This window comes from Vanacampus margaritifer, chromosome 3 (genome assembly GCF_051991255.1).
Source record: "Vanacampus margaritifer isolate UIUO_Vmar chromosome 3, RoL_Vmar_1.0, whole genome shotgun sequence".
Classification (NCBI taxonomy): domain Eukaryota; kingdom Metazoa; phylum Chordata; class Actinopteri; order Syngnathiformes; family Syngnathidae; genus Vanacampus; species Vanacampus margaritifer.
The window spans coordinates 20,046,047-20,060,631 of NC_135434.1; the positions used below are offsets into that span (position 1 = coordinate 20,046,047).

Sequence of the window (14,585 nt, forward strand, 5' to 3'; positions counted from 1 at the left end):
GTATTTGGGCTCACTTGGTTTGTTTTGCTCTGCCTGACGCTCTTGTGGTCTGATGGAAAAGCCGCAACTTTGTATTAGCCGCAGGGTCGAATGTAATAAAAAAGTAGCGGCTTATAGTCCAGAAACTACTGTAGTTATTATTCTAAAAGTGGGTGTCTATCAGACTAACACAAGTCCGTTTTGGTGCGATTTACGGACCATAGGGACCGGACCAACTCGCAAATAGCAAAAATCCTTGTATAATTGACGCCTACCTTTTCGTAAAGCTTCAGATATTCTGCAGGTGTCTGTCTGCGTTTCTCTGCTATCTTGCCCAGCATATAGTGGATGAGCCACTCCTCTTCATCACTGTCACCCTCACAACGGGAGGCTCCCTGGAAACACTGAGATGCGGTCTCTAACATGGATTCTCTCCTTTCCTCCATCTGAAAATCAAGACAGAAAATTAGCTTATTACCACAGTTCTAGACAAGGCCTTCACATGAAGACGCAGAATGATTTGATAACTCGCTTGTAAAGCTGTAAAAAATAATGGCAAGACCTTGTTAACATGTGCCTCACCTGTTTTACCACCTCTGACGGAAGCTCATCACGCCACTGCTTTAGCTGCCGCGAAGCAAATGAGTGCAAAGCATATGATATGGTTCCATACTCGATCCAGAGCGACAGATTGGAGCTGTCTATCTCAAGTGCTCGCTTAAAGCAGTTGAGCACAGCCTGTGAGTGTTTCCATATGGGCACATCGCTTTTAAGCTCATTTGAATTGAGTTTCTCCTGAATACGACTGGCCCTAGCTAAGGCCATTCCCGCCCAGGAATCAAACCTATCCAAACACACACGGAGCATCAGTGCAAGCAAAGATGAAAAAAGCAACTACAAAAGTCATCACATTTGATTTATAAAATTTACTACAGAACCTTAAAACATTGACACTTAAAATTAATAACTGACAGTAGTGAAATGACCTACCTGTTCGGACACACACAGATGTCATGCATATAAAACTTTATGGCTTTGGACTGCTCCTTGTTCTTAAAGTGATAATCAGCCAGCAAGTAGTAAACCTCATTAATGATTGGAGGGGCTGGAGGACTACCCTCGGGAAGGCTTGGAGTCTTAAAAAGCAACAAATTGAAAACATGAGGAAACTCCATCTGTCCATCCATACATACATATATACATCCATTCATCCTCTGCACAGCTTATCCTCACTATGGGTGCTGGTGTGCTGGAGCTTATACCAGCTGACTTAGTTACCCACTTCACCATCAGGAAGAACAAAGTATTTTAGGCCCGACCAAATATCCGCCGTGACTAAAAAAAAAAAAAAGTCTATAAAATTGTTGTGAGTACACCTCTGCAAAGGCGCCAATACTATCCATGACATGTGCATTATCTGACGATTAAAGCGGTACTGCCACCTACTGTAGTGCATGTGCAAATACATTTTATACTAATCCGGCAAGGAAAAAAAAAAAGTTCCCTGAGGTCACACGTGCCCCGCCGGCATAGCAACGCGACCCACTCACCCCCCCCACCTCCATTTGAGAAGCATCGACTTAGGGTGAAAGGTGGGGTACAAACTGAACTGGTCACCAGGCAATTGCAGGGCACATATGGACAAACAAGCATTTAAACTCTCATTTACCAACAGACAATTTAGAGTCTTCTTCTGTATGTGGCCATTATGTTGTTTGCGTCAAACCCTTTGTTGTTGGGTTAGAGTAGTGGATATTTTATACATGCATTGAAAAATATATTATAAAAAATTAAACATTGGGAGAATGTATTTTGCATGGACAGTGTGCATGTTTCTTGTCCATATTTAAAATAACATTTTGTCATGTTTCATATTTGTTATGTGAGACCCTAGTGAGGATAAGCGGTACACATAATGGAAGAATTGATGTTCCCTAACTCATTCACTCCCAGACATTTTCACTGAAGCAATCCCCTTCACTTGGCTGTTTTTACTCAATTTTGACTGATTTTGCATGGCCCACAGAATATTGACTTTTATTGTTATAAAAGCATGGAATCTACCAAAAGAAAGATTAGAGTGTCCTCTTTCATCAGGAAAAAAATTGTATATTTCTAGCATTAGAATACACCCAAGTTTCATCATTATTCACAAATCTATTTAGAACTGTGAGTCAACATGGCCCTGGTTGATCTATTTTGCTCTGCTGCCACCTTCTGGCCGTTTGTGTAATAACTACAATTTCTTCAGTTGAGAGGCTGCATCAAAGCCTTCTGTATGCTTTAGCATAAAAAACATAATGAACGTATAAATATGTCTATGGGACACTTACAACATTTAAAATAGAACAGATTTAAACGTTTTTGGGAGCAAATTAGTTAAATTTGATGTGGGATCATGAACTGACCTTTTTTGTCATGCCCTCAATGTAGGTTGCAACCTCATCCATGGTGAGGGTGGGAGTTTCACTTGGGGGGGCAATTCCTGCAAACCTCCTCAACAGGTTAGCTAAATCTGCAGATACGGTGCTCGTTTTGTAGCTATCAAACTCAGGCAGTGACTTTGGTTTAAAATACTGGAACATGAAAATGGCATCAATCCACAGCAGCTCAACCTGCAACACATGTATTAGTTCCAAGGACCAGATTAGCGTATTCAACATTAGAGTTATTTTATTACATCTGACACTGGCAAAGCATACTCACTGTACTGTAATGTAATCTAATGGGATTTCCAGACAAAACCTCTTAAAATTATGGCCTAAATCATATATTAACAAAAATATTTTTTGCCTCAATCATCTTCAGGATGCTGGCCACCTCTGCTAAGATTGGCTACATTCTTACTTAAACAGATAATTTAATTCTTCCTCTGAAACAAAGTTGTTGATACATTATATGATTAGTATTTGGTTCTGTTTGTTTGTGTTTTCTTAAAAAAATGAAGATACAAAATTTAAATTTAAAAGGCCATTATTTTAGGCAGGCGATGCTTTTACTAACAGTACTGTACTGCACTTTCAAATGTTTAAATCAAATGCATTGGTATACCTGATAGCACATTCTAGTGGTCAAGTGCAAAAAATAAAAATTTACAATTCTTTAATGGGATCCTGTCCAAATCAACATGTATGGCTCGATTCGTAGTTTGTTTGTTAGCTGGGAAAAGTGTCTAAAAGCAACACACACAAAAATTCACCTTTATATAAATTTTCGGTAGTTTTTGTAGTAGTTGGAAGTGATGTATGTGTGTGTCATCTTGCTAGTCTGTTAATTATTTTCAACACAGATATTGGCCAAAAGCAACTTATTCCTAACATTTGTTAACAATCACGGCCGAATGCTTGAAGAGAAGCGAAACTAAAATGAAGACGATGGTTACACTGTACGCACTGTATTTAATTTAACAACTTCAGTTCAAAAATTTAAGCAAAGCCAGCCGCCATAGCAATTGTTCATCATTTGCATTGCAGGGTTGAGCTTTTATTTTGAGGCTGGCTCATTGGTAAGTTGTCGTGCTGCATGTTGTGAACAATCATTGTGGCGGCCAGATTGATTTATTTTGTGATTAAAAACAACATTGCAGCACTGCAAATTACTCAGGGAGGGGTTAGGGTTGGTCTCTCAAGGCCAATTTGGTCAATTGCCCAATGATACGGCATAATCCATTCAGAATCAATGCTAGAAGCATTTGTATGCATTATCAATACTAATTGTGTGTGTCACACATGATGTCGCTCAGGTCACGTGTTCGATAAATGTGGCAGACAGAAGACATTAAAAAAAAAAGTTTTTAAAGTTATCGTGTGTGTCAATGCGCATGAAAACTCACATTTTGAAATCCATTACAAACAAAACTAATGACTTTTTATTCCTTTGCAGAAAAAAAATCATGACAAAAGTTAATTTGTAGATATTGCATCATTGTGATACATATACTGTAAATACTGTTTGTTTTTAGTTCTCTTTATCACCAAATTTTCAGAATAATTTCCCTTCACCACCACAAATTTTAGTTACTAAAAACTGGTGCATGTGATGCAAAAGCAGTTTCTTTTTGTAAAATGTCCCTGGAAATGCAGGTTTGCTAAGGAGAATACAAAACTTCTATACAATTCTAAACTATTTCATATCAATCAGTGTTTTTAGAAAAGTCAGAAGCTGTTTTAGTTAATAGAAATCAAAAAGTTTTAAAGGTGGTATGTAACTGAACTGTGCAAGTCACCTATGAATTTCTAAGCATTTTTATAACACATGACCACACATTTGCATGTCAAGGGTTAAGATTGGAAAATCTGACCTGTGGAGAGGAGTGGTCTTCAAGGAAGCGGGCCTTGCTCTTCTTACTAGGATAAGCATATAGGCAGAAAAAGCACTGTTCCAAAGCCATCTCCAACTCCTCTTTGTAGGGATGACATACGTTGCTAGCATTGCCAGTAGTTGCAAACTCTTTTTCCAAAACTTGAACCTATGGTAAATATCAAGATTATACATTCAAATTAATTCACACAGACAATTATATTATGTGAAGTCTAGAGGAAATGTTTGAAGGTATGCCGAAGCTTACGAAAAACTTGAGTAGTAAACCATCCGAACAGCAGCACAAGGAGCGACGTCCAAGATACTCATGAGCGGTGTTCAGAAGCATAAGGGAGGATGGCAGCATCGGAGAGTCGGAGTCATCTAAAAGTCATGTTGACACTGTCATTCAGTACAACGGCAATGTTATCAAAACACGTGCATGAAATCAAAGAGTCCACAAACCTTCATCATCGCCTACAGACATATGTTGTTGAAGCATAGCGTTAAAAGCAGCTTCTTCATGTTTAATAATATGATATAAAATAATCCATGGCAGCACAGAGAAGAAATAAGGCTCTTTGGGATCATCAGAAATTGTCATGCTATGATCGATCATCTGAAAAGAACCACAAAAAACATTATCATCCCATACAGACTGATGCCTTGCCATTAGTGGGTCTGTAATGTAATAATCTAACCTGAATAAGATTGTTTGCCAGTCGAGCCATACTGGAGAAGTGGGTGATGTTGCTAAGGATCTCCAAGTCTTTGGTAAAGCAGATGTTGATGCCCTCCAACAGCTTCGTAAGGGTGCTCACCCATTCTTCCTTCAAAGGTGGAGAGCTGCTTGAAGAAGAGTTGAGCTGCTGTAGCGCTTCATTCAGAGCCATCTCGCTTGCCTCGAGACATTGCTGGTAGTCTTGGAGCCTTAATAGCGAATTCTGTGGCAAAATTAAATACAGCAGAATGAGAGGCACCAATCACACATCATATCTCAGCATCTCATGTGAACAAGGCTGTTTTTTTGTTGCCTCATGAGTTGCAGCGTCATCTGACCTGCAGCAGCAGCAGCTGAGCAGGACGTTCTGGTGCTGAGCTGACAAACTCCAAATGTTTACTCCTGCTGCCGTAATTAAGAGTAGGTTGCAACAAGCGCACAACCGACTCAAAGTCTGCAGACTCAAAAAGATGCTGGATTTCCTCCAATGACTGACAGCGCTCCAGAGACTTCAGTCGTTTCTCAATCTGACCATGGGAAAAATAAAACATTTGGAATGAAGAAACAAGGACTTTTGATAAACTAAAAACATATTTTGAGTCATAATCCAGTATACTGACCTCCTCAACAGAGATTGCGGCATCTACCCTTAAATTAGGCAGTTTGATGGTATAATATTTCCCTCCAGGGGGTTTGGGTTTGCTCTGCAACAGCCCTGTACAGACATCATAGCTCTCAAGAGCCAATTCCATGTCGCCCTGGAAAGAGACAAAGTTCCTTGTCATACCTAGTTAAGGTTGAGTTGAAATGATTCATATAGACCAAGAAACAATGTTGTACTTACCTGGAGAGCAAGATATCTTGCCTTCAGCCAGTAGACACGCACTGTGACATCTAACCACTTGTCCTCAAACAGATCTTTTTGGGATGAACCTAAAGCCAGGAGCAAAATATCCGCCTGGAAATGCTGCCCAGGGAATTCATTTTCAGCAGTGTCATTGCAGGAACCACTGTTTCTTCTCGAAGTCACTAAAGGAGGAATAAAACAGGAGGTGAAAATGTGCATTTCCCCGCAACTTTCCATATTGAAATCGCTGAGCTGAGAAAACAAACATACTGTATTGCCAGGACAATTTTGACAAATCAAAACAGTAACTCGTCAATATACAAATAAGACCTTTTATAATACTGAACACTTTAATCAAATGTTTAAAATGTTGTAATGTTTCATGAACGGGTCTTGCCTTTGTTGTGCAACCATTGCTCCAACTGCAATTCCATACATGCCAAACTCATTTCCAACAGTTCCTGTACATAAAGAAGCGACTGATTATTATCTATTTATCAGTTGAAAATTATGCACTCTAGCATGTTTATGGGTCACTAAATGAAATTATCCCTGAACTACATTTAACAGTGAGGGGAAATTAAAGCAATGAAAGACAAAAAATGTTTTAATTTTGTATTGTTTTAATTTTTTATTTGTAGCAAATAGTTCTTGTTTTGTCATTTACCCGGATGTGCTGGTTGCTGCAGTCTCGAAATAAAGGGTTAGGAAGGCCACAGCTGTGCTTTCGCCAAGTCTGGTAGACCTCCAGCACCACAGCAGTCATACCAGGAGGCCAATCCTCCATGAACTTCTGACCCACCGCTTTCAGATAGCACAACATCAGGTCCAGTATTCCTCCATTGGACATATTTTTAAGAAGGAAGCTATGCACATCCTGTTGCTCTACAAAAACAAAATAAACAAAAAAACAATTGTTTTGTTAATAGGAAAGATGATGTTAAGAATATCAAGAAACATGAAGGACTAAGTGTACCAGATTCCATGTAATCAACTGCATCAACTGGAACGCAGCTCCTAAGTAGAGGCTGCATGTCATCCTTCCCATTACACTGTGCCTCAAGATTACTCAGACTTCCATCTTCATTATCAGGATCAAACTTCCTTAGCCTACAAAAAGGGGAAGGATTTGATACATCCATACAACACACGCAAACCATCCACCTATCTATCTTCTATACCGCTTGTCCTGACTAGGTTGTAGGTGTGCTGGAGCCTATCCATCTGATTATGGGCAAGAGTTTAGGCTGGATTGGTGGCCAGCCAATCACTGGGCACATTTACACAAACAACCATTCACCATGAAATACAACAGCACACACAAGTGGTATGAAGAATAACAGCACAAATTCAGTTACCTTGAAGGAAGGTACTTAAACAGCAATTCCTGAAAATCAATCTTCTCTTCCTTTTTGCATTTAGTGTTCCGAACCCGCGCTGAACGTCTCTTGGCTGTCTCAACGTTATCTTCTACTACACGTTTCCTTTTAGGTGCTTTCTTTGACTTGTCTGTCAGACATATGTCCATAACCGTAGCTGTGGACAGTGAGGGAACAATGTAAAAAAAAAAAATATATATATATATAAAATAAAACAATTTCACATCATTATTAAAAACACAACTCGTTTCCACAACTGACCGACAGAAGAAGCAGCTGTGGGGATTTCCACAATGGTAATTTGGGTTTGGATGGCAGGTTGTGAGAGCGCTGATGGCTCAGGAAGTACAGTTGGTGGCAGAGATGAGCTGGGGCTGCTGCTCAGCACAGTCGTCTGGACGGTGCTGACCGGACTGCTGGGCTCAGGCAGGTTTTGGAGGAAGCTTTGGTCACGGTATGCAGACAAGTCAATCCTGCGTCCAAGACTTAGACGTGGCGGCCCACATGTGGTTTGATATATATACATTGCAACAAGGCTTTCACCCACATACTTCCACCTGTGTTCAGATAATAGTCCCATGTCAAATCAATTTATCCAGCCATTTATTAGAGGTAAACATTTAACACACCCAGAATATAATGAAATACACTAAATGGGCAAAAGTATTGCGACGCACCTCTTAAATCAATTTAGAATGTAGTATCAATAGTCTACTCTATATATTAAATTGTTGTAAGCACTCAGGAATTTACAGTATGTGTGGACGACAGTCAGATTACAATTACCAGTAGTATTTGAAGAAAATTGCAAACACAGAGTACTCACGAAAGACATCTGATAGGCTTAATCAAGACCAGATCAGGGGTTGGCTCCGTGTAAGAGAGAGCCTGTCTGCGTTTTCGTAAATCCAGAGCCTCTTCCACAATAGATTTCCGTTCCTCTTCCTCCACTTCCACATAGTGGACAGACATGTCACTGCAAACCATCCACAGAAAAGTTGGTGAGAGCGCTTCCTAAAGCATTTCTCTACGGTGAAGGATAGAAAGATTAGTGCAGCCACCATCTCTTGAACATGTGCATTGTGTCTCTTTTAAGACTGGCCTGCTCCTCAAAGATTTTCTCCTTCAACACCAGGCCTTTTGTGTAACAATGATCCTTTTCAAGGGCTTTACTGATGAAGTACAAACACCCTGGAAATATTGATGCAGATGACCATCACTTTAAGGCTTGTATTGTGAAACAACAGAAACAAAATCGACATTATTAATGTTTAACATACAAGTGTAGTCACAGAGTGTGTAAAGAATAGTGATCAGATTGTCCAGGCAGGGCCAGTGGTCCGGGTTACACTGCAATCCCTCCTCAAAGGCATGCCGGGCCAAAGGAATGCGCAACAGTCGTACAGCCACTTGTCCAATTTTGTACCACATGTTCACATCAGTGGAATCCAACAGAACAGCCTACATAAAGAATGGAGAGGACATTAAACCGTTTAAAAAAAAATATATAATTTTTCCATGAAGATAAAATTTTAGCTGCACAAAGTGATGTGTAGCATTGTTTTATTGTTTGACCTCTAAGTAAAACTCCATCGCTGTCTCCAGGTCATCTCGTGATGCAGACATACTAGCCAGGTTTTTAAAAGTGGAATACTTCAACATCAGGCCGGGATGCTTGAGACCCAGACTCTGATCCTCTGAGGGCATGGCCTAAAATAATAGACAATGAATAAAAGGTACTTCAAAACGAGGATTTATTTTTAGACAGCAAAATAAATTAGGATATTTTTTTATGATCCTAAGCTTACTTTTGACAACCACATTTAAAAGTGCTGTTTATATTGTTTTTCACATAATCACATAAATTTCCATAATTGATTGCTGAAAAAATATTGCAGTGCCAAAGCAGCTCCTTAGTAAATTTGAATTATTACTGCAGTTATGAGAAAGCAGACATCACAGACTAATAAGTGAAGACAATGATGTGTGCAAGTTTACCTCTTTGAGGAGTGGCGTTTTAAGCAACTCATGATATGCCTCTGCAGACTCCTCAAACTTGTCATGTTTCTGCAGATCTAAAGCTTTATGATACAAAGCAAAAGCTTCTGCTTCCTACGGGAGGGGGGGGGGGGTCGGACTGTCAGCACATAAATGTCAGCAGTAGAGAATAAGCAATGCATAGTCACTGTACCTGAGCCTCTTTTGTTCGACTTTTCTTACTTCTCAACGGGTCTTGAGACTCATCTGCAGCTGTTGATGCAGCATTTAATGCCGCAATTCGAATCTATAAAAGAAAAAGGAATACGCCCAAAAAACAGAAGCTCACACATAGTATACCCTGTACAGTAATTCCAAGAAACGTTTGATTAATGTTTTACAAAACATGCTAGTATGTGTAACCTTACCATTTTGTATGTCAGGGATGATGTGGTATTTGATAACAGACCATCCACCTTTGGGTTCAGCAGCTCCTGATCGGATCTATTCGCGAGTATAATAGCAGCAGTGATGTGAAAACTTGCAAGGTCAAGTGACAGGTTAGTAGTGAAAATACCGGTATCAATGACGTGCGCTGACAGTCGGAGAACAGTCGCAGAACTTAACACATCGCAAACAGGGTTAGCTTAACCAACATAACTCAGAATGTCAATCTAAATACAGTATAGCAGTTAGCTTAGCTCAGCCACGGGACACAGTCAGATTAAAACGAAACGCATCAACTATGAATATGTCACTTAGAGTAGTAGTTCTATAACTTTATGGGCTGTTAACTGTCCAGTGTAATAAGAGTGGCAACCCTAAAATAACCGGAAGGTCGCTGAACTAATGTGGACGTATGCGAGGTGGATGTGCTACTGCTTCATTCACTAGAGGAGCCGATCGATGCAAAGCAACTGAGACTTACCATTCATTTCTATCTCGACGGGAACTGTAGCATTAATGTTACACTAAGGCAGTAAACCGTGAAAACTCTGCAAGAGAGTCAATATGGCGTACTATTTAAGTTTTAAACTTCAATCAATTCATCAGCCTTTGTTGTTGTTCGCGTAAAAAGCGCCACCATCTGATGTGCCTACTCACTAAAAACCTCGTCGTTCATTGGCCAATGTTGTATTCGCTTGACCAATCATATATCTACATATTAAACAACATTGATTTCCAACGATATGGTTGGTTTAACCGTCATATGCCTTTTTACATTGAAATGCGGTTTTTCATTTGATAACGCATCTTACCTAATTAATTTGAGCTCTTGCTCCAGAGCTATCAACATTCAAAACTGCTGGCTTCGAATATGTTGAGGAATTTATTCTGTAAAGTTTAATAAAGATCTCAAAATCGGATAAAAAACAATACTTGAGTCTGCCTTTAAAATAATCCAACCTGCATGCTAATCTAACATCCACTAGAGGGCAAACATTGACTATAATACTGTATTTTTACCAAGGGCTTAGAGTACATCACCATCACCAATGCATTTAGTTCCATTTAATGAAGGCATACCATATCACTTACAACTTTATGTTTTACTTTCACCTTACACACTCTTTTGCTTGATAACATGACAGACAATGAAGTAATACAACTTGCAGGTTTAGGTGTACCATTAGGGTAGGATGGGGGAAGTTGCACTCAGTGACCCTCTGCTTGTTGCAGTGCCCCTGCCACTCAACATATTGAACATCCTCACCCCACCTTTCGTTCTTGGCTGAGACTGGCTTGCTGGCTCCATTATCAATTCCTTTTGTCAGCATGCCTGCAAAAAGCAGCTTACGTCACGGTCATTACAGGCTCTATAAAAGCCAGTGTAATGCAGAATCACTGCGCAGTTGACACAGCTACATCGCAAGACTCAGATCAGATTGCCTTAAATCATGACTTCCACCGGCTTTGACTTTTATTTTCCTTCTACTTACAAGAGAAGAACCGTTGTGCGTAGTGCAGGATATGGACCTATAGAATCAAGGGCTGCATATTCGAGCCACTCTGCTCCCGCACCTTATGCATCGTCATACAGAAGTTTTCCTACCCACAGTCGAGCTACCTCCAGCTCTTTCCTGCTTTCTGCTCCAGGGTATACAGCTGCCAGTGAGCTTCGCCTTGACCAAGCAGCACAGGTGACCTCTGAATTCAAACAATTAAGGACTCAGGAGAAGGCTGAGCTACAAGACCTAAATGACCGTTTTGCAAGCTTCATAGATAGGGTCCATGAACTGGAGCAACAAAACAAGGTGCTGGAGACTGAACGCCTGTTGCTCAGGCAGCGCCAAACGGAGCCATCGAACCTCCGGGCTCAATATGAGCATGAGATCCGCCAGCTAAATGCTGCAGTGGATGAAGCCCGTTATGAGAGACAAGCTGCCCAGCACCACAGGGATGAGATGGAGGGCGTGCTGAAGAACCTGCAAAAACGCTATGAGGATGAAGTGCTTGGTAGGGAGGGGGCAGAAGGCAGACTTATGGATACCAGAAAGGAGGCAGATGAGGCCGCAATGGAGAGAGCTGAGCTTGAGAAAAGAGTTGAAATTCTGCTGGATGAGCTGGCCTTTCTGAAGCGTCTCTGCGAGAGCGAAATTGCAGAACTCCAGGCCCAAATCCAGTACAGCACAGATGTGTCCGTGGAGATGAATGTAGTTAAACCGGACCTATCAGTTGCTTTACGGGACATTCGAGCCCAGTATGAGACAATGGCACAACACAATCGCCAGTCAGCGGAGGAGTGGTTCTGCAATAAGATGAATGTTATGTCGGTAGGCACTGCTCGCAATACAGAGGGTGTACGTAATGCTAAAGATGAAGCTGGTGAATACCGCAGGCAGCTCAAAACTAGGACGTTGGAGATTGATGCCTGTAGAGAGATCAACCAAGCACTGGAAAACCAATTGCAGGAAGTGGAGGAGAAACAGAGTGCTGAGATTTCTGCACTGCAGGTGAGCAACTCATAGACATTGATGTGTGTCTTCACTGTGGGACAAAAATATCTGCAAATCAATATAAAATGATTGAAGCGTTTGTATCTTCCCTAGGCATATAGGAAAGGTTATATTATGCGGTTATTTCTGCCAATAATGTATTTTTATTTTTCACCACAGGATGCCATTAATCATCTGGAGGAAGAATTGAGGGCAAACAAGAATGAAATGGCTCGCTACCTGAAAGATTATCAGGATCTTTTGAATGTGAAGATGGCATTGGATATTGAAATTGCAGCCTACAGGTTGTACTCCTACACACAAGGTTCATGTATATTGTATTGTAATTAAGAAACAAATGCCGTAAACATACTGCCTTGCTGTCTGTGTTTAATACAATCTTAGAAAGCTGCTTGAAGGAGAAGAAAACCGCTTAGACCGGTGTGGCCAGATGTCTTCTGTTGTTCACTCCCAAGCTGTGTTTGCTGGGCCTCCTCATGGAAGATCTCTGTTCTCCATGCAATCTCAACTGCATTCAGCTGCTCCGTACCTAATGGCCCCTCGCTTGTACAGATCAACAATCTCCACTGAGGAGATAATATCTGCAAGTGAAGCACAGCAAGCAGAGGCAAGTCCTCCTCAAGAAGAGGAGGAGGAGCAGGAAGAAGAGGAGGAGGAGCAGGAGGCAGAGGAGGAGGAGAAGGAAAATGAGGAAAGAGATGACAAGGACAAAGAAGAGGAAGATGAGGAGGGTGAGGATGAAGCTGATGGAGAAGGTAAGCATGTGTGTGTGTGTACACAGTTGAGGCTGGTGCGTGTATAGCAGTCAATTACTCATTTCTCTTTTTTTCTCCTTGAAGAGGCTGAGACTGAAGATCCATCTAAGGAGGATAAAGAGGAAGGAGCAGATGAATCTGACCAGAAAGAAGAAGAAGACCATGATGATGAGATGGAAGGAATTCAAAAAGAAGAGGAAACAGCGGCTGATGAGAAAAAAGGAAAAGCCTAGTACTGTTTATTTATGCTTTGGTAACTTGCAGCTAAAGCAACTGCTCTCCTGTGAGGCTCATATTTATCATCCGTTAAATTGTAATGGCGAATGTTTCAACTTGTTGCATGGATGGTACACTTTAACCGGGATTAAAGCTATGAGAATGTCACAAGCATCAAAACTATAATTGTGCTTTGTGTGGATTTGTTCGCAACATGTTTATGCTTAAACGTCACCAGAAAATCCTACTAAGAAGTTCTGTACTATACTGAACTGGCTAATATCTTCACAGTGGTTGATATCCATAATGTGCTGAAATAATAAAGCTTTAAAGCCTTATAAACCAAAAATCTATGCAGTGGTTTTCATTTATAGTTCTATGCACAGTTGTTGCATCAAAGAAAAGGCCTTTTCAATAAACGTGTATTAATCAAATATAAAATATTATATATTTTGCTGTCATTTTTACATTTGTTAACCAACAAGTCCTTGTCTCTACAGGTAAAGGTTATCTTCACCAGAGTAATAGAATTTATCATAAACATGAGCAGCAACTAAGGTGCCGGTTTTCCTGTATTACTGAAGCACTAATTAGAATCACTTAATGCCGTGTAGCACTATATTAATTATGCTGTCAAGTGCTGTTAATTTTTTCCCCCCATTAATTGCCAGTTATGCACTTGGAAGACATTTTGTTCAACTGAGCTTATAAATGTAAAGTAACATAGTTGTGTTGATTTTGAGCGAGCATGCCATTGTCCTAATGAAATCTGTGGTTGATGTGTGACTGTTTGAGCTGATGCCAGTGTTTTTCTTGTATGCCACACCCTCATCAACTTCCCTATATGGACCGGAGCACGTCGAAACCTTTATGACTCAGCAAGTGTGCTAGGCCAATGAATCTGGCCGAGTGTCAACTCTTGCAAGACAGCCAGCGAAGGGGAATTTCATTATTTCATTAGGGGGAAGGGGGGGTAGCGATAGAGAGGTTGGGATGGAGGAGGAAGGACTAAGGGAGGAGCGCCGAGACATATCTCATTGCATTAAACCTTGACAGAGGACAGACTGTTTTATATCCAGTAAAGAGATGCCAGGTCTTCCTTTGGGCACTTGCAGAGGCCCAGTCTACACAGTATATCAGTTAAATGAATAGCACACTCAATATCTTCTCCTATTACATCCAGACACTCCCGGAGGAATGAATACATTGCGGGTTCTATTTGATTAGGTGCAGTACACACTAACAACATATATAACAGCATATTTTGCCCATGCAATAAATATTGAAGCATAGAACATATCTCCTCATTATCGCCATCCTTCTTGTCCTTGACTTGGTCCACCCTAAACAAGACTCCGCCTCAGCCTCTTTCTGTTTCTACAATGCAGCTTGAGCCAGTCCAAGAATGCACTCAAATTAATCATCATAAACACTACTTCCAGTGAATTTGGCTGC

At 40.6% G+C, this 14,585-nt stretch overlaps 2 protein-coding genes across 5 annotated transcripts in view; one reads left to right on the forward strand and one right to left on the reverse strand.

Moving 5' to 3' along the window:
- Positions 1-10,294, reverse strand: part of cabin1 (calcineurin binding protein 1) — a 41,570-nt gene extending 31,276 nt beyond the window's left edge. For all 4 annotated transcript variants that reach the window (XM_077561253.1, XM_077561252.1, XM_077561250.1 and 1 more), the window contains exons 1-24: positions 10,131-10,294; positions 9,631-9,706; positions 9,417-9,509; positions 9,224-9,337; positions 8,801-8,935; positions 8,506-8,686; positions 8,287-8,416; positions 8,052-8,201; positions 7,487-7,782; positions 7,205-7,382; positions 6,823-6,956; positions 6,514-6,731; positions 6,244-6,307; positions 5,844-6,028; positions 5,620-5,757; positions 5,338-5,526; positions 4,980-5,222; positions 4,744-4,897; positions 4,547-4,662; positions 4,280-4,447; positions 2,388-2,594; positions 970-1,115; positions 562-823; positions 255-425 (exon numbers count right to left, since the gene is read on the reverse strand). In XM_077561253.1, coding sequence (XP_077417379.1) covers positions 255-425; positions 562-823; positions 970-1,115; positions 2,388-2,594; positions 4,280-4,447; positions 4,547-4,662; positions 4,744-4,897; positions 4,980-5,222; positions 5,338-5,526; positions 5,620-5,757; positions 5,844-6,028; positions 6,244-6,307; positions 6,514-6,731; positions 6,823-6,956; positions 7,205-7,382; positions 7,487-7,782; positions 8,052-8,201; positions 8,287-8,416; positions 8,506-8,686; positions 8,801-8,935; positions 9,224-9,337; positions 9,417-9,509; positions 9,631-9,633 — 3,675 coding nt within the window. In that variant the 5' untranslated portion in view covers positions 9,634-9,706; positions 10,131-10,294. The remainder of the gene's footprint in view (positions 1-254; positions 426-561; positions 824-969; positions 1,116-2,387; positions 2,595-4,279; positions 4,448-4,546; positions 4,663-4,743; positions 4,898-4,979; positions 5,223-5,337; positions 5,527-5,619; positions 5,758-5,843; positions 6,029-6,243; positions 6,308-6,513; positions 6,732-6,822; positions 6,957-7,204; positions 7,383-7,486; positions 7,783-8,051; positions 8,202-8,286; positions 8,417-8,505; positions 8,687-8,800; positions 8,936-9,223; positions 9,338-9,416; positions 9,510-9,630; positions 9,707-10,130) is intronic.
- A 772-nt stretch (positions 10,295-11,066) lies between these two features.
- On the forward strand, positions 11,067-13,468 carry neflb (neurofilament light chain b). The gene is made up of 4 exons (XM_077561799.1): positions 11,067-12,156; positions 12,319-12,443; positions 12,544-12,914; positions 12,999-13,468. The coding sequence occupies exons 1-4, from the start codon at positions 11,101-11,103 to the stop codon at positions 13,145-13,147; spliced, it is 1,701 nt and encodes a 566-aa protein (XP_077417925.1). The 5' UTR covers positions 11,067-11,100; the 3' UTR covers positions 13,148-13,468.
- The last annotated feature ends 1,117 nt before the right edge of the window (positions 13,469-14,585 follow it).